Consider the following 24,612-nt stretch of genomic DNA (forward strand, 5'->3'; position numbering starts at 1 on the left):
ATGCCTTATTTCACTGCATCAAAGGGAGTCGGAAGTCGATGCCCATTTTCCCCCCCCTTGCTTTCTCCCACTTTTGACTTCCCTTTTCCCTCCCCTAACTTCCCTATTATTTACTTTTGTATTCTCTTTGTATGCCATATTAAAAACTAATAAAATTTTAATTTAAAAAAAAGCCATACTTACAATGGTTGCAGTGTCTGTGGGGTCATGTGATCACCTTTTGCAACCTTCTGACAAGCAAAGTCAATGGGGAAGCCAGATTCACTTAACAACTGGGTTACCAACTTACTAATTGCAGTGATTCACTTAACAACTGTGGCAAGAACAGTCGTAAAATGGGACAAAACTCAATAAATGTCTATCTTAACAACAGGAATGTTGGGCTCGATTGTGGTCTTTAGTCGAGGACTATACCTGTAGAAGCCACAACTTTCTTACCGTCTCTGGTGAGAAATCGTACAGCCTGTTCTGTCATAGCAGACGTTAACAGTTCGTTTTGCTAAAACGAGAAATCCACCTTCTGTTTCATTGAATCCACCAGGGCTTAAACTTTGTAGTGAATATTTACATGAAGTTCATCTTCACTTTATCTTCCATCTTCATCAGTTCTGTTTATACATCTCCATAACGGAGGAAATCCATCACTAAAGAAGGACAAGAAAGGATGCTGATCTGCATTAACTTTGCATATATTCATCTATATGCGTCATTGCAAATGTAGAGGTATAAATCATACCGAAATGCTGTACAGGCTCACTCTAGTTTATATTAAAAGCAGCATTTTGATATGATACATATGGAGGACTCCAGTGTGCCATTTGGTCTAATTTGTTTGGGGTAGTTTTCAAATCTTTGAATCCTGGAGACATAAACAAGATGCATAATAGCTGTAAAGTCTACCACGTGTTTTCTTAACATCTGCAAATCCTCTTTTATTTGAGTTAAGCAGAAGAAATTGACTTAGTCATTTGGGAGAGAAACCAAGCAGCCTTTTGCACGATGGAAGGATGCTGCTAGCTTTAAAGAAGACAATACAGCTAGTCCTTGGCTTACAGCCATTTGTTTAGTGACCACTCAAAGTTGCAACAGTACTGAAAAAGTGACTTAACAAGCCTCATCTGACCATTGCGGTATCCCATTGGTCACTTGATCAAAATCTGACCACTGGCATGTATTTATTGGCCATTGTGCATCCCAGATTTGCAGCCTTCCCAGCCAACTTCTGACGAGCAAAGTCAACGGGGGAATTCACAAATACATTCAACAGCCATGTGATTCATATAACATTTGTAGTGCTTTGTTTAGCAATTGTGATAGAAAAGTTCATAAAATCAGGTGTGAGTCATACAACAACCTCCTTCCTTAGCAGTGGAAATTCTGGTCCCCATGGTCATAAGTCATGGACTACCTGCAGTCCACCCATTTCTAAAGAACCTTTCCTGGCTCAGGGTCCATCTCCCATCATTTGAGCAAAGTGCTTGAACAGATGCTTTTTGTACAGCCCCAGATGTTCTTGGAGGACATTTAAAAGCCAACTAGAACTGAGTTTGGGACTGAATTAACCAGGGTGGCTCTGCTTGGAAATCTCCTTCTAGGACTAAAAGAGAGTATTGACTCAGCTGATCCTGTTTGATACTTCAGCAGCCTTTGATGAGATCAATAACCCTATTCTCCTGAATGAACTCCATGGTTTAAGCAGGTGTATAAAACTGGCAGCCCGCGGACCAGATGCGTCACACGCAAGCCATGCCCACCCCAGCTCCCCAAAGGAGGAAAATGTCATGATTTATCACACGATGACAATGTGACACTGCAAGTTTGACACCCGTGATTTAGAGGCTGGGCACTTAAGGTTATGTTCAAGGAGTAGCACTGGAGTAATCATTCCTCTTCACTGTGAATGACAGCCGTGCTACCTGGAGCCACAAGTTATTAGTTTTGGTCCAAAAGCTATTTAGCATCTTTATGAAGCTACTGAGTTAGTCGTCAGATGTTTTGAATCCATTCGGTATCAATGCACTGATGACACTCAGTTTTACTTTTCAGTAAACATTTAATATAGGAAAAGTTCTACAAGGTGGTCTTCATCTTGCAGCCATTTGTTTAGTGAGGAAAGTTGCAACAGCATTGGGGGAAATAATGACTTACGAGTGGTCCTTACACTTACGACCATCACAGCATCTTTACCGTCAGGTGATCGGAATTGGGGCACTGGGCAATTGGCATGTAGTCACAATGGTTTTAGCATCCCCAGGTGATGTGATTGCCATTTGCAACCGTCCCAGAGTTCTTCTGACAAGCAAAAGAATGGAGGAAGCCAGACTCCGTTCCTGTCCTAATGTTCCCTTTGGTTGTATCCAATTTGTATGGCTATTTCATGCTTATACTTATATATATTGTTGTGTTTGACAAATAAATAAAATAAATAAATAAAATTAATGACCACATGGTTCACTTAACAACTGCAGCAATTTGCTTAATAACTGTGGCAAAAAAATGTTCATAAAATCAGGGGCAACTCACTTAAAAACTGCCTTGCTTAGCAGCAGAAATTCTGATCCCAATTGTGGTTGTAAGTTGAGGACTGCTTTTATGTTTTGAACTACAGGTAGTCCTTGACTTACGACCACAATTGAGCCCCAAATTTATGGTGTTAAGTGAGAAATTTGTTAAGTGAGTTTGTCCCATTTCACAACGTCTTTTGTTGTAAAATGGGGCAAATTTTTCAAGCCACATTTGTTAAGTGAATCACTGCAGTTTTTAAATTAGTACCACAGTTGTTAAGTGAATCTGGTTTTCCCCATTGACCTTGCTTGTTAGTAGGTCGCAAAAGGGGATCACATGACTCCGGGACACTGCACACGTCGTAAATGTGAGTCAGTTGTCAAGCATCCGACTGTAAATCACATGACCATGGGGATGTTGCAACGGTCATATGTGTGAAAAATGGCCACGCGTCACTTTTTTCAGTGCCGTTGTAACTTTGAATGGTCACTACATGAACTGTTGTAAGTCAAGGACTACCTGTAATGTCCGGCAACTGTGGTGGTATTGTTGAGTGGTTGTTAACAGGGCAAAAGAAGCACAGGTGCTGGCCATTTTGTAGACAATCCATCCTGCCATCTTTTTTGGATATCCCACTAATACCATGTGGATGGATAGTTCTCAGGTATGAAAATTGGGAGCAGGAGTTCTAACTGTTCTTTCAGAAAACCACCACCAATGCTTGAACAGGAGAAGGTCACAATCTCATCCGTACCATTGGAGGCCAGTAGCACCTGTTATCATCATCACTTGTCATGTCAGCTGTGACTTTTCCTGGACATAATCTGTTGGTGACCTTATATTCAGAGTACTGTGATGTATTTATTCGGCAGGTGCAGAATGCTGTGCCCAGGTCTTTCGGTGTGTGTATATTCACGGACTGCCCCTTAACTTCCAAACTAGATTCAAAAGTTTGCATATTTGAGATGACAGGTTGCCTACAAAGTGGCCAACACCTGTCCTTACCTGTCCAAAACCCTAACCAGCATAGTCACTGTTGGCTATAAAAGCTGAACAGAGAGGCAACTGGGGGGAAGGGCAGGGGAAGAGGTGTGTTGATCTGTGGAAGTAAAAGATACTCTTCTCCAGTAGTAGGGTTTATAAGGAATACTGGTTGGAAGAATAAAGGTATAGTAGAAATAGGAATAGTGTATAGTCAAATGCTGATAATATCAGTGGTGAAATCTGAACTGGTTTACTACCGGTTCAGTGGCTGCGCATGCGCACTATGCACCAAATGCGAGGGGCGTGTGCGCAGTGCACGCCAAAAGGAGGCATGGGATAAGTAGAACAGCGCGTGGGGGGGATGATCAGCTGTGGTGCGCGATCTTTTTTTTTACCTTTTAAAAGCATTTTTTACAACCTATTCAGCCTATAAAACGCTTTTAAAAGTTAAAAATAGGTTCTGATGATTGTGTGACTCAGCTGTGATCGTCAGAGCCTTTTTTTTTTTTTTTTTACTTTTAAAAGCATTTTTTACAACCTATTCCTACCATTTGGGCAGGAAAAGTGAACAAGCCAGAAAAAAGTAGGCAAGGGGACGACCAGGTGATTGGGTGAGCATGGACAAGGGGGACAGTTTGCTACCAGTTCTCTGAATCACCGGCTGCCATCGCTACCGGATCGGCTGATCTGGTCTGAACCGGGAGCATTTCACCCTGGATAGTATAAATGCATATAGTCAAGGCTGTGGTTTTCCCAGTTGCAATGTATGGCTGTGAAAGTTGGACCATAAGGAAGGCTGAGTGCCAAAGAATTGAGGCCTTTGAACTCTGGTGCTGGAGAAGACTCCTGCGAGTCCCTTGGACTGCAAGGCGAACAAACAAATCAGTCCTAGAGGAGATCAACCCTGACTGCTCTCTAGAAGGCCAGATCCTGAAGATGAAACTGAAATACTTTGGCCACCTAATGAGAAAGAAGGACTCACTGGAGAAGAGCCTAATGCTGGGAAAGATTGAGGGCAAAAGAAGAAGGGGACGACAGAGAATGAGGTGGCTGGATGGAATCACTATGAAGCAGTCAGTGTGAGCCTACATGGTCTCCGGGGGGGGATGTTAGAGGACAGGAAGACCTGGAGGAAAGTTGTCCATGGGGTTGCGATGGGTCGAACACGATTTCGCAACTAACAACAAGAACAAGAACAACAGAAAAAGGAAAGAGTAGAAGAGAGACCAATGAGTACTAGTCTTTGTGTATGCATTAGCTAGTAACCTGATGTTTTGGAGCCCGGTAACTTGAGAATGCTTAAAAGAACCCATGACAAAGTAGTGGTATTACTGTGATATCCAAAAAAGATACGACAGGACAACCTGCCTACAAAATGGCCAGCACCTGAGTTTATTTTGCCCTGTCCCTTGACAGCATCTGACATACAAAAAGATCAAGACCAGTCAGATACTGCCTTCACCACTAAGGATAGGAGAATTGCTACATTAGGGGGAATCTGGCTTCATGTGTGTAGGGGGGCGGGGGGAATTTCTAGGATTTTGGCTTCATGTGTGTAGATTGGTAGAGTGCAATCTTTGTATGGAAAAGTTTCTGTGGAGTGGTTTTTTGTGCTCTAGAGCAGTGCCTCTTAACCTTAGCAACTTTAAGATAGGTGGACCTCAAGTTCTAGAATTGCCCAGCCAGCAATGAATTCTGGGAGCTGAAATTGCTAAGTTTGCAAAACATTGCTCTAGAGCAGTGGTGGTGAACCTATGGCACGCCTGCCAGAGGTGGCACTCAGAACCTTCTCTGTGGGCATGTGTGCTGTCGCCTCAGCTCAGCTGCACTGTGTTTCTCCGTGGCATTTCTCACCGTTGCTTGTAAAAGAAACTCGCAAAAGAAAAAGATCTCGCCTCCTGCAGAGCTGCCGGTGTTGTGATGCCCTGCCTCCCACCGGCCAGCTGGTCTTTGGGTCGCTGCTGTGCGCGTGCGCATGTGCGCGCAGATGAGATAAGAGACCTGCAGTTTGGGCACTCAGTCTCTTAAAGGTTCGCCATCACTGCTCTAGAGTATTCTCTTACCTCTAATTTGTAAGGTATCCGTCATTTTATCTTTCTTCCAGACCTTCCCTGAATAAATTCTGAATTAAACTGTTTATTTTTGTTTCTCTTACTCTTTCTCGTTTTAAAAAATTCACGAAAGTTTTAAATATATATATGAAACATTTGATCAAAGAAGACCAGCTAAGTCACCCGTTCAGGTCCAATAGGGACCTCCTCGGGTAATCTGCGGGTCTTCTCAGTTTATTAATAATTTATATGCAATTTCAAAGCATTGCTTCCATCAAACCAGTTCATAAGCCCTTCAGCTGGAAAATCCTTATCAAAGTTGGTCACAAGGACATCCTTATCCTAGAAGGGGCCACCAGATCAGGCAGCCAGGAAAGAGAGAGAGTGGTTTCCTTGGGTGACTTCCAGGAAAATGTCAACCCAAGAAATCCATAAAAAAATATGATATTGAACCAGCAGGCATGTTCCCAAGATAAGATGATTCATACCTTGGAAACAGTATAAAACAGTTTGAAGGTCCCCTTAGGGGACTTTGCAGGAGATAGCCAAAGATCTCCAAACCTGGGACTGGGTTGGCCACAATGTAAGTAAGAAATGGGACAAGGGTTAGGTTTTTTTCCTACTTAATATAACAAAAGGAAATCGACAATGTCTTTTTACCAATCTAGGTGAAAAGTTTATACACTGTCCCTAGTCTAAGTTTCTAAGGGTTACTTCGATGGTAGAGGGAGCTGGATGGTTTCTAAATTTAATAAAATATTTAATAGGGGAGAAACTTCCTAAATCTTGAAAGTTGTGCTGATGCAGGTGACCCTTAAGGAGTCACGCTTTTTATAACCCAGTGGCTTTAGAGTTCTTTATAACAGCAGCCTTTTGGAAAGAGAAGGTCAATCTGGGATTTGCAGAGACAATGTTAGAATTGGATTTCAAGGCCCTGCCATTAAGCTCCGTTCCTCTGCGAAAATTGGGGCATGAGGAATATTAAGGCTTCTGTATCCAATTTTTAACATTGGGTCACCCCATGGAGGTATTGTAAGAAATACAACGAGCAGATCGGAAGTATGGCTGCTACTATGGGAAGAAGGGCAGTTTCACAATATACAGGTCATCCTTGACTTACGACTACAACCGGGACCAGAATTTCCACTGCTAAGCAAGGCAGTTAAGTGAGTCACACCCAATTTATGCTTTTTTGCCACAGCTAAATGAATCAATGAAGTTGTAAAGAGAATCACATGGTCATTAAGCAAATCTGGCTTCCCCTACTGACTTTCCTGGGAAGGTTGCAAATGGTGATTATGTGACCATGTGATAAATAAATGTCGGTTGCCAAGATTCCAGATTTTGATTACGTGACCACGGGGATGCTGTGAGGGTTGTAAGTGCGAGGACTTTATTCAGTGCTGCTATAACTTTAAGCTGTGAGGGCGCATTGGTTAGAATGTGGAGAACAAACATGAAATTGACAATATCGACAGAATACAAGGAAAACCAGATGAAAATGTTTCACAAATGGCATCTTCCGCCAGCTAGAATAGCAAAGATGTTCCCTAGTAACTCACCAAAGTGTTGGAAATGTAAGAGTAACTATGGCACATACTATCATCTCTGGTGGACCTGTCTGGTAGCAAAACAATTCTGGGCTAAAATCAAAAAGTGGTTAGAGGAGATAATACAGGAATCAATAAAGGGAGAGCCAGAACAATTCTTATTAGGGATCCCAACAGAAAACTATACAAATGATACACAGTACTTAATACTACACATATTAACAGCAGCACATATAGCTTACGTGCAAAATTGAAAGAAGGAGAACTCACCAACAGAAGAAGATATAATTAAGAAAATCCTAGAATGTGCAGAGATGGATAAACTCACAAAAGAAATCAAAGTAAAAGAGGATGGTCTGGTGTATATGGTATGAATGGTTGGAAAATAGGAAAGATAAGAAAATTGAACAACAGGGTAAAATGTAGATGAAATAAAGGAAGATAGATAATATAAAAGTAAAATAAGACAGAATTAAAATATGTATAAATAGTAAGAAATAGCTGATAAGAAACAGTGATATGTATATAAATGTTGTATGTTTCTCTTGTGTTTTAATGTGTTCAGAATAAAAAAACTTAAAAACAAAAGAATGCAGCATTGTAAGCTAATTCTGCCCACTGCCAGGAGTTAGATCCTGACTGGCTCAAAGTTAACTCAGCCTTCCATCCTTCCCATATCAGTAAAATGAGGACCCAGATTGTTGGGGCCAATGTGCTGACTCCGTAAACAACTTAAAGAGGGCTGTAAAAGCATTGTGAAGCGGTATATAAGTCTTAAGTGCTAGTGCTATTTGATGAACCACTAAATGAATGGCTCTAAGTTGAGGACCACCTGTAATAATAAAAATAATGTAATTTATTGATTTTATGCACAACTGTCTTTCTAGGAAGCCTTGTTTCATCATCATCTTCCTCCTGTCATGTAGCATCACCCTCCATGCAGGTAAATTCAAGGAAAGGCTGTTCCACAATGAGTGGGTCTATTACCACTGCCCTACCACAGCTCAACCCTTTCTCCTCCCCTCCATCTTATTTCAGAGTATCCGCGGACTTCCTCCTTTTCTGGCGAGTATGGGGGCAAAGGTGGAAGCCGCTTTTCTCATTCTGGGAACCAACTTGAGGGGGCCATGACAGCTTTAAGGATCCGGGTTAGCCGTAATTACATTGTGGGGTAAGTACATGAATGGCTGAGAGGGCTGTAGTTCAGGATTATGTATGCCGAGAAAGGAAGATGTGCTTGGGTTGATGGAAATTAAAAGTTATTGTGTCAACACAATTTTGTGGGGAAGCAGATCAGATTTGTTTATTTAATTTCTATAGCTGCCCATCTCAGTGATTCTGGTTGACTTAACAATTCCAGAATTAATAAAACAATTAAAACAACAAAAAGCATTTTGCAATCCAAACATCCAACATAACTATAAACAGAAGTCTATTTCTTGACTTATTCCATTTCAACAGTACCTCAATCAATGACACTGAGAAGCTTACATTTCCAAAACTATAAAAATAATTAAACAATCAGTCTATAAAATCTAAAGTGTACTGTATATGTAGGGATAGCTCAAGAAAGGGGTCAAAGAGGTTAAGATGACAGGAATGACAGAATGTGACCAGAGTCCCACCCCTTTTTACATGTGCTGTATACACAACACATATAAAAAGAGGAAGGGTTTCAGTTACACCATTGCATATAGGATGTGTGCACAAACAAATGTCAACATAAGGATATTTGCTTACCGGGGAAGATTCTGGAAAAGATAATCAAGCAACGAATCACCGAATACCTAGAAGCAAACAAAGTAATAACCAAAAGCCAACATGGGTTTGTCAAAAACAGATCATGCCAGACTAATCTTATCGCATTCTTTGACAAAATGACAAAATTAGTAGACCAGAGGAATGCTGTCGATATAATTTACTTGGACTTCAGTAAAGCATTTGATAAAGTAGACCATAACCTACTACTAGATAAAGTAGAAAAATGTGGGTTAGACAGCACCACCACCAGATGGATTCGTAACTGGCTGACCAACCGCACTCAACGTGTAGTCCTCAACGGAATTACATCCACATGGAGGGAAGTATGCAGTGGAGTACCCCAAGGCTCTGTTTTAGGCCCAGTACTCTTCAACATCTTCATCAATGACTTGGACGAGGGGATAGATGGGGAACTCATCAAATTTGCAGATGACACCAAGCTGGCAGGAATAGCCAACACTCCAGAAGATAGGCTCAAGTTACAGAAAGATCTTGACAGACTTGAACATTGGGCGCTATCTAACAAAATGAAATTCAACAGTGAAAAAAGTAAGGTTCTACATTTAGGCCAAAAAAACGAAATGCACCAGTACCGTATATGTGGTACCTTGCTCAATAGTAGTACCTGTGAGAGGGATCTTGGAGTCCTAGTGGATAACCATTTAGATATGAGCCAGCAGTGTGCAGCAGCTGTTAAAAAAGCCAACACAGTTCTGGGCTGTATAAACAGAGGGATAGAATCAAGATCACGTGAAGTGTTAGTACCACTTTATAATGCCTTGGTAAGGCCACACTTGGAATATTGCATCCAGTTTTGGTCGCCACGATGTAAAAAAGATGTTGAGACTCTAGAAAGAGTGCAGAGAAGAGCAACAAAGATGATTAGGGGACTGGAGGCTAAAACATATGAAGAACGGTTGCAGGAACTGGGTGTGTCTAGTTTAATGAAAGAATGGACTAGGGGAGACATGATAGCTGTGTTCCAATATCTCAGGGGTTGCCACAAAGAAGAGGGAGTCGGGCTGTTCTCCAAAGCACCTGAGGGTAGAACAAGAAGCAATGGGTGGAAACTGATCAAAGAAAGAAGCAACTTAGAACTAAGGAGAAATTTCCTGACAGTTAGAACAATTAATAAGTGGAATGACTTGCCTGCAGAAGTTGTGAATGCTCCAATACTGGAATTTTTTAAGAAAATGTTGGATAACCATGTGACTGAGATGGTGTAGGGTTTCCTGCCTGGGCAGGGGGTTGGACTAGAAGGCCTCCAAGGTCCCTTCCAACTCTGTTGTTATGTTATGTTATGCTTTCTACAGATCTTCTCTGTTCATATAGAAGAGAGAAGAGTTTTAGGGTAACTTTTGTTTTCCTTCAGTTTGATTGTGACTCCTTTTCAGGCTTTAGAAATTTTCTGAATCAGTTGCATGGACAATTGTTAAAAATTGCATTTGTCAGTATTCCAATTTTTGGATGTCCATGTTAATAGCCCTGGAATCAATTTTGTACATAGCAGAATAGTGATTAAACCTTGATTATGAAAATATTGCCTGTCGATTACTTGACTTGATTATGTGCCATTACATTGGTGTGATACCTAGCAACGCCATAAGTAGGTTTTCTTCATGATGTTCTGTCCCTAATCCATTGTTCAGGTCTTCCAACAGTGGACCCATCTTGGCTGTAATTGAGTGATCTACCTTGCTGCTGGTTATCCTTTTCTTCTTTTTCCTTCCACAGTTACTATATTAATATCCTTTTTTTTTTGCTTGTTGATTATTGGTGAGTCCAGAAAGATAACAGGCTATGTCATATTAAAACTTTGGTTCTGAGAACTTGGTGCTGGATCTGAAACTGAATTACTCTGTTATCAAATTCAACTTTGAAGTGGGATACTCAGTCTTGGTTATTTAAGAAAATCTATATGGCTATCCAACTCAGTCTCAGTGATTCCGAGGAGCTTTCAAAGATAAAAGGCCAATATAAAAATAATAAAAAGCTCCTACCCCCACCCACAGATGACCACAATCAAATAAGACACTGATAGACTCCATCCCAATTTGGGGGGCCCGGGTCTGTTGGCAAAACCTTGACTTCAGGGCCTACTGAAAGAATGGTAAAGTGTGAGTTGATCTTGTCCTCACAGGGATGATGTTCCACATTGTTAGAGCCACCATGAAGAAGGCCTTTCTTCTTGGTCTTGCTTGAGGGATCTCCTTAGGGGAGGAGACCTGAAGCATTCCATACTTCCCTGCTCTGATGGGTTGGATAAATCTGACTGGGAAAAGAGAGTCCTTCAAATAGTCCCAACTTCCAAGCCATTATTATTATTCCTTATGTTAGATTTGATCTAACTTTATCCCAAAGTTACTAAGGTGTAGATGAGTGTTTCTCAAGCTTGACAACCTGAAGATGCGTGGACTTTAACTCCCAGAATTTTGAGAATTGAAGTTCACTCGTCTTCAAGTTGCCAAGCTTGAAAAACACACATCTAGATTATTTTGTGGTTTCATTTTGAATTGTTAGTGGCTGTTCTTCCAATCCATGTTTTTTCACATGGCAGAGTAACTCTAGGATTACTCAGCCAGACTTTGATGTACAGTGCCAGATGAAATGAATAACCTGTGTGGTTTAATTTGTGAGCAAACACACTTTCAGAGAAAGGTTTCTAACAGTGCAGGGATAATTTCTACACTTCTTGGAAATAAACACTGTTCCCAGTGTAGGTTTAGTCATCATTAAGCCAGTTCACTCTTTAATCAGTGTAGGTGTAATTAAGTCCAAACAAAAGCTTCATTGTGCAGTTGTCTTCACATTATTCACAGAATTTTAAGAGGAGTTATTACCAAGGTATCCTCAATTTTTAACCTCCCTGTTTTTCCTCATTGTTCTTCTCAGAGAAAATATATTAAGAAAACTAAGGTGCCTTTTTATCAGTAATAATATGATTCTAATCTGGAAACTCATACTACACAGATTGAAACTGGTCCAAGAGAACCAAGATCCTATTTATTTATTCCAGACTTCAGGTCCGTTATGGAAAGGAGTGGAGTAACTACGTCGGTGGCACTTCAGGAGATCTGGAGGAAATCTTCCTGTACCCAAGGGAGTCCATCATCCAAGTATCTGGGAAATACAACCGTTATCTTAACAAAGTGGTCTTCGTCACTGACGAGGGGCGCTACTTTTCTTTCGGCAGGGATGATGGAATCAGTTTCAGTGGGGCACCGCTCTTCCCAAACACCGTTCTGCGTTACATCAGTGGCCGTTCCAGTTCTGTAATTAACGCCATTGGATTCCACTGGGATAAATATTCTGGTGGTTGCAGCCTCTGTAAAGAGGAGGTCCAGGAACAAGAGGACAAAGAAAGAGTAGAGTAGAAGGCAGCAGAAAGCCTTTTCTGCTATCAGTGAGATCAGTGTAGTAAGTTCCTTCAGCATCCAAGGCTACTAGCCTCCTCTGCCCTGTTGCTCCCCTGCTCTCGCTCTCTCTACGGATACATACTAAACCAATAAACCATTCTAAACCCAAACAACTTTTTATTCCGACATATTTCCCACCCTTCTTTTATCATGAAAAGGAAGGGAAAGAAAAGCTACCACCATCTGATCTGGCCTAGACTTTGCTTTGGAGGTCTTAAGGATAAAAATGATGCTGTTTTTCTAAAACTAGTGAGAAGATGAATGAGTTTATGCACTGCACCCAAGCCTTGGCTTACTTCAGCCGATTTTTTTGACTAAGCAACAATGGTTGTGTTGACATATAGGTAGTGCTTGACTTATGACCACGCCAGAATTTGCATTGCTAAGCAGGGTGGTTGTTAAGTCAAGTTCAATCTTATGATCTTTTTTCCCCTTGGTTGTTAAGTGAATCATATAGTTGTTCAACAAATCACATGGTTGTTAAGGAAATCTACTTTTTCCTGTTGACTTTGCTTGCCGGTAGCCAGCTGGGAATGTCACAGATGGTGATCATATGGCCCTGGAATTATTATAGGTTCCAGTTGCCAATTGCCCAAATTTTTATCATGTGTTGGGATGATATGACAGTCGAAAGTGCGAGGACCAATTATAAGTCACCTTTTCAGTGCCGCTGTAATTTCAAATGGTTACTAAATTAATAGTTGTAAGTCGAGGACTACCTGTACATGAGCCAAAACCAAAATATCATGTTCTGCATTGGTGTGATGTACAAACCCACCCTTTTTTAAAAAAAATGATTCTGCATGGAATGAAGAATTTGGAGCAGGGGTGAAATGCTCCTGGTTCGGACCTTATCGCCCAATCCAGTAGCGATGGCGGCGGGTGATTCAGAGAACCAGTAGCAAAAATCCTTGCCCACCCCCCCATGCCCAGCTGAGCCGCACGATCATCAGAGGTTGTTGTTTTTTTACTTTTAAAAGCATTTTTTCTTTGGCCAAAAAGATGCTTTTAAAAGTAAAAAAAAAGCTTCTGATGATAGCTTGGCTCAGCTGGGATCATCAGAGCCTTTTAAAAGCATTTTTTAACAACCTCTTTGGCCAAAGAGGTTGTAGAAAAAACGCTTTTAAAAGTTAAAAAAAAAAAGTTGGCCACGCCCACCCAGTCACATTACCCTCCCACCAAGCCACGCCCACAGAACCGGTTATAACACCCCTGGTACGAGGGACCGTCAAAAAAGTTGAAAGGATGTCCATAGCTTTCTGGATGAAGCCTCTTCCCTTTTTCTTTACATGCATAAAATGCATGGCTCATGTGAACAGAGATTAGTCTGAAACATAAGACTAGCAAATAGTGCTGTTAAGGTCTGCAAGTGGTGGATTCTCCCATCCCACAGGATCACCAGCCAGTAGATCCATTCACTCTTAGAACAGAATAGAATAACAGAGTTGGAAGGAACCTTGGAGGTCTTCTAGCCTAACCCCCTGCTCAAACAGCAAAGCCTACAGCATACCATTTCAGACAAATGGTTCTCTAATCTCTTCTTAAAAACCTCCAGTGTTGGATAACCCACAACTTCTGGAGGTAAGTTGTTCCACTGATTAATTGTTCTAATAGTCAGGAAATTTCTCCCTGGTTCTAGATTGTTTCTCTCCTGATTAATTTCCCTACATTACTTCTTGTCCTACCTTCAGACCCCTGTTTTGGAGCAGGGGTCTCCAACCTTGGAAACTTTAAGACTTGTGGACTTCAACTCCCAGAGTCAGAGTCAGCAAAGCTGGCTGAGGAACTCTGGGAGTTGAAGTCCACAAATCTTAAAGTTGGCAAGGTTGGAGACCCTTGTTTTGGAGAATAGGTTGACCGACCTCTTCTTTGTGGAAGCCCCTGAGATATTGGAACACTGCTATCATGTCTCCCCTAGTCCTTCTTTTCATTAAACTAGACATACCCAATCCCTGCAACAGTTCCTCATATGTTTAAGAAGAAGCCTACATAAATGCTGATGCAGCATTTTGCAAAGGACAGGTCATGTATTATGAAGGAAGATGGCCTTACAGAAGGCAAGTGTCTAGGCACTCCAGCAGCCCAGATCAAATGGCCAATTTAGGGCAGTGGCCAGCCAGTGGATAGAAGAGGACACATCTGCAGCACTCTCAGTAGGAGCCTTTATCCACAGCTGTGCATAGGCTTCAGTGCATATTTATCCTGCCAAAGGATTAATGGGTAAGTGTAGATTGCAGGTGGTTGGAGATGGGCCGATCCACACATCTTCCAAATCTCAACTATGCATTGTGTGAGATGCATGTCCTGCATGTTCATTGGTTTGTATCTTCTACATTTTGTGTGCTTTGTTCTTTGAGAATCCCCCTGCCAGAACGTTAACATTCACAGAAGTATAATTGCAACAGCTATGCAACCATCCCCAAACAACTGACACACAATTTCCCTGACATGCAGTGATGCAGAAGTCTAAATCAAGCCTAAGGCACCAAGCTAGGCTAGAGGCCAGGAGACAGTAAGTTCTAGTTCCACCTCAGGCATATAAATCGGATGGATGACTTTGGTCCAATCACCAGGAGAGAGTGAGTTCTAGTCCCACATTAGGCAGATTGGAAAGTAGTCAGATATCTGTTTTCCATTTTGCAGGGCTTGGAAATGTAAATTTGATGGCCCTTTAGGAAGAGCCAAATTTGTTGGCTTTCCTTGGGTTTGTTTTTTAGGATGGGGTGAATAGCCAAAAGGGAACAGATACTGAATATTAGTACAAGATTTTGCTTTTCATTAGACATTCACAAGGTGACTCTGAGTTCCAGTCCCACTTTGGGCATAAAACACTGACTGGGTGACTTAGGGCCAGTGACTCTCAGCCCAACCCACCTCACAAGAGTTGTTGTTGTGGGGAAAATAGGAGAAGGAAGCTGTATTGGATATGTTCACTGCCTTGATTTATTTATACAAATAATGAAGCCAGGAGTTAAATAAATAAGTGAAAACTTGGCAAACCCACCCACCCCAAATTTGTTATCACTTATATCACCAATGAAGAGTTGCACATGGTCAGCAAACACTTCTGTAACATAGGAACAATAGAAGATACATTTAGATCCTCTTAGTGGTTAGCCAAGAATGAGATAAAGGCAATTGTGTGAGAGTATGGCCTTTAAAAATGGTTAGCAAAGCGTTTTTGGGTTACAGCCAGAAGAAAGAATGAGGTGAAGATCCATATGGAAGCTCCTGTAGGGTTGCAAACAATCTCTTGCATTACAAATTCCAAGCATCGTCTCTGTATATGGAAGACCAAGTGAGCTATTTAGAATTGGTAACATCAGTTGCTAGGCACCATTGTGTCATTTTCTGCAATAGTTGAAGGCCTCCCAAGATTTTGGTATTTTTGTCTGAAATCACAAGAGAAATTGACAATGTGGAAATGTCATGCGATAAGGGTCATTTTGTGAGGTGCTGACCACTTTCAAAATAAATATTTTCAGTTTTTACTATTTATCTCTAATGGGTGGCTCCAGGAACATCTGGTGATAGTTGACCCATCAGTGTTATGACACCCGCATTGGGCCTTGTTGTGGAGCCCTAATTGCAATGTACATTAGACTAGAATCAGATCTATATCTATAGATGGGAATGTTTGGTTGCACAAAACCAAACCAGAATATGTACATTCTTCTTCCCTTCCCTTGGTTGTACCTTCATTTAAGCTAGTTTGTGTCTAGATCATGGTATCCAATGTCAGCAACCTTAATACCAATGGACTTCAACTCTCAGAATTCACCAGCCAACCATGTTGGCTGGGGAATTCCTGGAGTTGAAATCCATTGATCTTAAGGTTGCCCAGGTTGGACACTCCTGGTCTGGACTATCACTTCTTTTTCTATCAATTAACAGCCTTGATTTTTTTTTTCTGTCTGAGCACCTAAGCATTTATTTCTACGCCTCCTTATCCTCCATATCACTTTTAGCTCTTTTATTTTGAGAGCAATTTGATGAGCTAAGCTATGTGAAAAAAACAGAAGCTAGCCCAACATCATTAAGTGACTTCCATGACCCAGGAGGACCTGATCCAAGTTCTCTGCTTGAAACCACAGCCCTGACAGTTAGTCATATGAGACATTTTAAAACAGCAGGAGAAGCAGAAAATCCTTCTTCCCTTATGTATGTCTCAGCTCAGCAAGAAGAGACAATGAAAGCTTTGACTTTATTATAAACCATCAATTCAGTGTTGACTTTTAGTGTTCACATAGATATTCTCCAGAATGCAGATCTGTATATCTTCCAACAGGGTTCCAATCACCACTATAACAGCCCATATAATTTACTGCAGGCCACTAAAACCTTCTCTTTCCATCCAACGCTCCCAGCATGACGGGCTTCTCCAGAGAATTAGGTCTTTGCATAATATCTCCAAAATACAGCATGGTAATTTGAGCCTAGTCATTTGTTCTTTGAGTGAGAACTTGGGGTTGATTTGTTCAATGATCTGTTTGTTCATTTCCTTAACCATTTGTGGCACTGTCAAGAATCTTCTCCAGCACCAAATTTCAAAAGCACCCCTATCGCTCTTCCATACTGTATCTATCTTGCTTCTCTAAAGCTCAATTTTCACTTCTGTAGAGAGGCATGGGGAAAAGTATTGCCTGAATGATTCTGGTCTTTATTTATTTTTATTTATAACATTTTTATTTATTTTTTGCATCCCACCTTTATTATATAACTCAAAACAGTGAACGTCTAATACTCCTTCCCCCTCCTATTTCTCCCACAACAATCCTGTAATGACTGACCCAAAGTAACCCATCAGCTTTCATACCTAAAGCAAGATTCACAGATCTCACAGTCTCCTGGTGATTGGCTCAAGGTCACCCAGCTGGCTTTCATGCCAAAGGCGAGACTAGAACTTATCTTCTGGTTTCTACCCTGGTTCCTTAACCACTAACCAAAGTGAGTCTACAGTGGGGGTGAAATCCAGCAGGTTCTGACAGGTTCTGGAGAACCGGTAGCAGAAATTTTGAGCAGTTTGGAGAATCAGCAAATACCACCTCCGGCTGGTCCCAGAGTGGGGTGGGAATGGAGATTTTGCAATATCTTTCCCCTAGGAGTGGGGTGGGAATGGGGATTTTGCAGTATACTTCCCCTGCCATGCCCACCAAGCCACGCCCATAGAACAGGTAGTTAAAAAAATTGGAGTTCACCACTGGTCTACAGCTGTAGACCCAACACAGCATCTGAATGTCATTTCCAAGACTTTCATGACTGCCCTACCAAGCATTAGTCTGTGAGTGCTGGTTCTTTCGAATAGCTGATCCCCAAAGGCAGGAACTATCCTGAATTTCTAATGGAAAGCAAATTCTGGTACTACTATTCACTATCCATTCCATTTTGGGAAGAAGAAGGAGAAGAAGAGAAGGGGGAGGAGGAGGAGGAGACGGAGGAAGAGGAGGAGGAGGAGGAGGAGGAAACAACTTTGGCTTCTCCCAAAAGTAAATCAGAGGGCCATAAAACTGCACCTCCATGCCTGCAAAATGGAAATCAGATATCTGACTGCTCTTCAATCTCTTTTTTATTGCTTAATGGTGCCAACTTTTGATAGGAGAAATTCCTACCAGGACAGGGTTAATTAGATGTTAAGGTAGACGTTTTTTGCTTCAGCAGGTTACCAAGAGAGAGAAAATGTAGTATAATATTTTGATGCCCACCTTGAATTCCTGCCCTCCTGCTTTTTTAAATTGATTCCTTTGATACCAACATCAATCAACAAATTGGAAGCTTTCATGGTGTGAAACAAACAGCCCCTGCGAGCAATGTTCTCTCTTTGCAAGAATGCCTCTGGACTTCACATGTTCTCCATGCACAGTCTTGACAATTAAACATCAGATAGTTGCAATCCAGAACTTTTCTAGGAAGGTTGTTCACCTATCCTGCAAAAAAAAAACCCCTCAAAAAATGGGAAATTTCTTGAGAGTGAATCTGGTGGGGAGTAACCGCAATATTACATCTTTACTGGGAATGGATGTGAATAGTGCAGCAAAACTTTATTTTAACAGACAGATGGGCAGGGAGGCATGTCTCCTGTAATGTATCTTTAAATGTTTTGGCGGGAAAAAAGCACGTTGCTGATTGGTTGAAGCCTCCGGCTAAACTGTATTTAAAGAGAGGGTTTTCCCAGCCCGAGTCGCTGGGTTCACCATATAGTAAAGAGCTGTTGTCACTATCCTGGTCTCCTGCCTCGTTATTGCCCGAATCTAACACTGGCGACGAAGGTGGGATCTCGAGGCTAAGAGCGCCAGGAAAAGAGCTGAACTCACCAGGAAGACGCGAACCCAGCAAACAAGGGCGGAAAGCAGCGATGTCCGGCTACAGACCGCCAGCGCCATACGACCCAGCTAAGGAGAAATGGGGGTCATACATGGCTCGCTTCGAGTGTTTCCTCGAAGCAAACGAACTTCAAGGAGTTTCCGACAACAGGAAACGAGCCTATTTCCTGAGCCACTGCGGTCCAGAAGTTTTCGACACCGCAGAATCCCTGGCTGAGCCAACGCCGGTACAGTCGGTACCGTGGCAAACTCTACAGACTCTGCTGAAAGCACATTTTGCACCGATGCCATCCAAGTATGTGCAACGGTTTGAATTCGGGGAGCGCAGACAGCAAGAAGGCGAGTCCATCAGTGCATACATGGCCGCCCTAAGAAAAGCCTCAAAACACTGCGAGTATCGAGACTTGGACGAGGCATTGCTGGAGCAACTCATCCGCGGGGTCAGGGACATCCGTTTGCGGAGGCGGCTGCTGGCTAAAAGCAACCTAACGCTGACAAATGCCCTGGACGAAGCCAGGGCTCACGAGATGTCCACCCAAGCAGCGGAAACCTTACAAAAGCAGGTCACACCAACGGCTGGTGCGAAATCAACCCTGGTCCACAATGAAGAGGTCCAGGCCGAATCGGAGGGGGAGGACGAGGAAGGAGTCTTCCACACCAGGAGGCCGGAGAAAGACGACCGGGGTGACTGCGCGAGTTGCGGAGGGCAACACCAACGACAGCAATGCAGATTTAAAGATGCAACCTGTCGGCGATGTGAAAGGAAGGGGCACCTAGCACAGGTCTGTCGAGCTACCCAACCTTCCCGCCAAAAATTCAAACCGGCCAATAGAGCGCGGGAACGACGAAGCGGCCCGCGAATGGTCAGTTTAAAAAAGGCGCGAAATTGAATCAAACTGTCGTGAGAGTGGGTCACGCATCAACACGCATAGAAAAGAAAATCTTCACAAAAGCAAAGATTGAGGGGGTGTCGTGCCGATTGGAGGTGGACACCGGCTCATCTATCACGATCATGTCCTGGGACAACCTCGTGAGAGCCTTACCCGCCATCGCAAAGCGCAAGCTGCAACCACAAAGACTAAAAGTACAGGACTACCAGGGGAATCGCATCCCTGTTCGAGGGGTAACGTCCGTCCACGTCGAGTATGGACACTACAAGAAAACTCTGCCCATCACCATCGTCGATGGGACCCTGCCAAGCTTGTTAGGACTGGACTGGTTCCGAGCGTTGGGCATGGGAGTGACCGGAATCTTTTTTTTTTTTTTTTTTTTTTTTCAAAAAAGTTTTTATTGGTCAAAAAAGGTTTATACAAATACATATCAGGTATGGTAAATTTTCATTTTTCTTATACAAGATAAGAATTTTGCTCAAATTTTAAACACATACAACAGCCATATGGCAAGCAGGTGACACGAAGTAGCTAAGTTTACAAATCTTACATACGCAATAAAGAAGGGTCAAGAATAAACAGAATATCATACAGAAGAGAATAAGGAAAACCAACACAATACCAAATATCTTTGTCACTTCCTAGTTTTGGATCTCAGAACTCTGGGTCCAGCCTGACCCACCTCCAGGGCCGCAACAGCGCCAGCCGCCTCCGCCCCATGGTCTATAACCTCCCCTTCTTCAATTCCTGGGTCATCTAATTCCAGGAGGGCTTTGTGTTCCTCCACGTAGGCCGCAGCCTCCGCAATTGTACTAATTTGTTTGGTAATTGCCTCCCGGAAAATCATCAATCCCTCTGGCATCAGCCATCTGAAGCCTACTCCCTTCTGGTACAATTTGCTTGACAAAAAGTAATATTTCTTTCTCATTTCACGTACCTGTCTGGGAATCTGCCTCAGAATGGCTATCTCCCTGCCCCTATAAGTCAGTGCCCCACTCCTATGTTTTCTAAGAATTTCATCTCTCGTCTCTCTTCTCACAAATTTGACATGAACCTCTCTGGGAACTGCATGCGTGCGTGCATATTGTGAATTAACTCTATAAACTCGATCCACATCCCAATTCATAAAGTCAACACCTCTCCCAAGAAATTCTCCCAACAATTTAGTCACAACATCTCTCAAATCTTCTTGGTCCACTTCTTCCAAATTTTGAAACCTAAGGAAATAAGACATTTTATCCATCTGTAGTCCAAGCACAGCATTGCCTGTCGTCTCCTCTCTTTTCTGCACTGCCGCATCTCACCCTCAGACCTTCCACTTTCTGCTTGTTTTCTGCTGAGACTTGTTGAGTATCCTTTAAATCCTTTTGGATAGTCACAATTTCTGCTCTTATTTCCGTTGGCCTCTTTGCAAATCATCCAGTTTCGTGTCCATATTGGATAACTTTTCCAGAATTCTCTCCATCTCTCCAGCAGTTGGTCTCTGACCTTTTGCCATTTAAAAAAAAAATTTCAAAATCCTCAGGCAAGCACAGTATCCTTGTAATTTCCTCCGGATCCACCAGGGGGCACTCACAGGAGCAACGAGTCCAGAGTACAGTTAGTCAACCAGGAGGCCGAAGGGAAGTGATGTCATCAAGATTCTCATAGTGAAGGCGGAAGCTGGACGGCACCATTGTTCCCCAGAGGAGGGGCCTCAAACCTCCCTCCTAAATTTCTCCATCACCTCTTCTCTCCAGAGCTCCACAAAACCGGTAATCTTCTTATTTTAAGTTCTCCTCTCTCCAGAATGACTCGTGCTCCTTCCAGCCGCAGGGGAGAAAAACCCCCCCGCACTCCGGAGCACTCCACTCGCGTTTACCGATATCCCCTTCCCTTCTCCATTCCTCAATTCTTCTCCGTTCCCTGTTCACCACCAGGCTGCTGCAGTTATAAATCCAAAGCCCCGGTGTCACCGGGCACAGCGGCCCAGGCGACGACCAAAGTAATGGCCGTGGCCTGTGGCCTCCGAACCCCGCCGAGCCTAGGACGCGCCAGCATCGGTCCCCCCAGTCCTGTATGTCGGCTGGGAGACCCCTGGCGAGCCGTCCGTGCGGCAGGTGTCCTTTTCGGAACACCTGGCCCCTAGGGGCCTCGGCGGCGGCCGGATTCGGGCACTGGAGGCAGGAGAAGCGCCTCCAGACGACCGTTGCCACTGGACACCGGAAGTCGTCTCACCGGAATCTTCAGAAACGAAGTCGACCTCAAAGACGCACTCATGAAGGAGTTTGGGGACGTTTTCAAAGACTGCCTGGGCAAGTACAAGGGGACCCCTATATCCTTTAACTTAGATCCCCAAGTTGCCCCTATCCGCCTAAAGGCTAGAAGGGTCCCGTTCGCCCTAAAGCCCAGGATTGACCGGGAACTGGACAAACTAGTAAACCAGGGAATTCTAGTGCCAGTTGACCATGCTAAGTGGGAGACCCCTATAGTCACACCAGTCAAACCGGACGGATCGGTCCGGATTTGCGCTGACTACAAGGCAACGCTTAACAAAGCGTTGCAAAAGAGTGCTTACCCCGTTCCGGTGGTACAGCACTTACTGCACTCAATGGGGCAAGGGCAAGTTTTTGCCAAGCTAGACCTGGCCCAAGCATATCAACAGCTGCCCGTAGACAGCAGCACAGCCGAAGCGCAGACAATTGTGACTCACAGAGGGGCGTTCAAGTGTACCCGACTACAGTTTGGGGTTAGTGTGGCTCCAGGGTTATTTCAGAACCTGATGGAGCGGCTATTGCAGGGCCTACCAGGGGTGGTACCATACTTTGACGATGTACTGGTATCCGCTGAAAACCTAGAGGAATTAGGGGCGAGGCTGCGAAAAGTTTTGGGCATTTTCCGGTCTGCCGGTCTCACGGTTAAACTAAACAAATGCCAGATCGGGGTTGAGTCTGTGGAATTCCTGGGCTACCGGATAGACAGGGAAGGGATTCACCCCACTGAGAGCAAGGTACGGGCCATCAGGAAGGCCCCGGTTCCAAAGAACAAAACGGAGTTACAGGCATTCTTGGGTCTGGTCAACTTCTACGCAGTATTCTTAAGGAATAAGGCAACAGTAGCAGAGCCGCTGCACAAATTGTTAGCTAAGACGGCTGCATGGTCCTGGGGAAAGGCGGAAGCTAGAGCATTCGAAGGGGTAAAGAATCTCCTAACAAGTGATAGCCTTCTTATCCAATACAATGGCACGCTGCCACTAGTGTTAAGCTGCGATGCATCTCCCTATGGGGTGGGGGCTGTACTCAGCCACAGGTTGCCTAATGGCACAGAAGCCCCTATTGCATACTACTCCCGAACCATGTCATCAACTGAAAGGAATTATAGCCAGCTTGATAAGGAAGCCTTGGCTATAGTCGCAGGGGTAAAGAAATTCCATGAGTATGTATTCGGTCGTGATTTTGAAATCATCACGGACCATAGACCCTTGCTAGGTCTGCTGGCAGGCGACCGCCCAACGCCCGTGGCACTTTCGCCAAGACTGACCCAATGGACTATCTTCCTGGCAGCGTATTCTTACAAATTGCTACACCGGCCAGGAAAGGAATTAGGGCACGCAGACGCACTGAGCAGATGCCCGTTACCAGAGACTATTGAAGACCCCACTCCAGGGATACCAGTTCTGCTAATTGACTCTTTGGACTCTGGCCCAGTCACATCCAAAGAGGTGGCTCGGGCTTCGTATAAGGACATTACAATACGAACTGTACTTGGTTGGGTACAAAGAGGGTGGCCCGCTGCGCCGGGCGAGCGTTTTAAAGAGTTTGTAAAAAAACGGGGGGAACTTTCGGCTCAAGGGGGGTGCCTGCTATGGGGGGATCGAGTAGTGATCCCAGAGAGATTGAAAACAAGGGTGTTGGATCTCCTTCACGAAGGTCACCCAGGGATAGTGAGGATGAAGGGTCTAGCGAGAAGCTATGTGTGGTGGCCCTTAATGGACTCAGAAATTGCTGAGAGGGTAGGGAAATGCCAGGCCTGCCAGGAGTCCAGACCGCTACCCCCAACGGCCCCGATTCGGGAATGGGAGAGACCCCAAGGGCCCTGGTCGAGGATCCACATCGATTTTGCCGGCCCCTTCCACGGCCAAACCTTTCTGGTGGTAGTTGATGCCTACTCCAAATGGCTGGAAATCATTCTCATGAGATCCATGACAGCCGAGGCTGTGATCTCAGTCCTACGGCACCTATTTGTAACCCATGGGTTGCCCGACACGTTAGTCTCCGATAACGGCCCGCAATTCACGGCAACCCAGTTTGAGGGGTACTTGGCAGAAGAGGGCATCCGGCATGTCCTCTCGGCGCCTTTCCACCCTGCGACGAATGGCCTTGCAGAACGTTCCGTTCGGAGCGCAAAAGAGGCATTGTCAAGGATCAGGCCAGGCGACTGGCAAACAAAAATCGATACCTTCCTGGCCGTCCAACACAGAACCCCCTGTGTCACAACTGGCAGAAGCCCAGCAGAGTTATTAATGGGTCGGAAGCTCAGGTGCCCACTAGACCGTTTAAACCCGAACTACACACCAAACGGTTACAAGGGGGCACTCGGTAAAACAAGAGGGATGGAAATAGGCGACCTAGTGTGGGCACACAACTATAGCGAAGGCCCGACCTGGTTAGCAGGAAAAATCCTAGAAATAACAGGTCCCAAATCATACTTAGTGGAGATAAAGGATGGCCGGGTATGGAAGCGCCACATAGACCAAATAAGAAAACGCATAACCGAACAACCCGAATTAGACGAAACAGGCCCTGACTATACAATGTTTGAATCCACAGCTGACTCAAACCCGGGGCAAACGCGGGACTTATCTGACTCCTAGGAGGTCCAGCGACGCCAACAGGTTCCGTCAAAAAACAGCAGGGACGACTCTGCAAATAATCCAGGGCCGGATGGCCTAGAGGAGGAGCTGAGAGGAACAGACAGTCCCTCCGGTCAGCTCGACTCACTCCCAGAGAATGAATTGCGCAGGTCCGAAAGAGTCAGGAGACGCCCAGTCTACTTGCGTGATTACGTCGAAAAATAATATGTAAATTTCATGTAAATAATGGTAAAGTGTTTTCTGGGAGGGAAGGAGTGTAATGTATCTTTAAATGTTTTGGCGG

At 43.8% G+C, this 24,612-nt stretch overlaps 2 protein-coding genes across 2 annotated transcripts in view; both read left to right on the forward strand.

Moving 5' to 3' along the window:
- The window catches only part of ZG16 (zymogen granule protein 16), a 20,113-nt gene extending 7,888 nt beyond the window's left edge, over positions 1–12,225 (forward strand). The window contains exons 4-6 of the mRNA XM_058182577.1: positions 7,978–8,033; positions 8,129–8,261; positions 11,868–12,225. Coding sequence (XP_058038560.1) covers positions 7,978–8,033; positions 8,129–8,261; positions 11,868–12,225 — 547 coding nt within the window. The remainder of the gene's footprint in view (positions 1–7,977; positions 8,034–8,128; positions 8,262–11,867) is intronic.
- Positions 12,226–19,671: 7,446 nt separating this feature from the next.
- LOC131197645 (uncharacterized protein K02A2.6-like) lies at positions 19,672–24,206 on the forward strand (the record flags this gene model as incomplete). Its single annotated transcript, XM_058181972.1, has 3 exons — positions 19,672–19,870; positions 21,727–23,466; positions 24,082–24,206. Coding segments are annotated over 3 exons (2,064 nt in total), but the record flags the coding sequence as incomplete, so codon positions are not given.
- Positions 24,207–24,612: the final 406 nt, after the last annotated feature.

The sequence above is a fragment of the Ahaetulla prasina genome, chromosome 4, assembly GCF_028640845.1.
Source record: "Ahaetulla prasina isolate Xishuangbanna chromosome 4, ASM2864084v1, whole genome shotgun sequence".
NCBI lineage: Eukaryota > Metazoa > Chordata > Lepidosauria > Squamata > Colubridae > Ahaetulla > Ahaetulla prasina.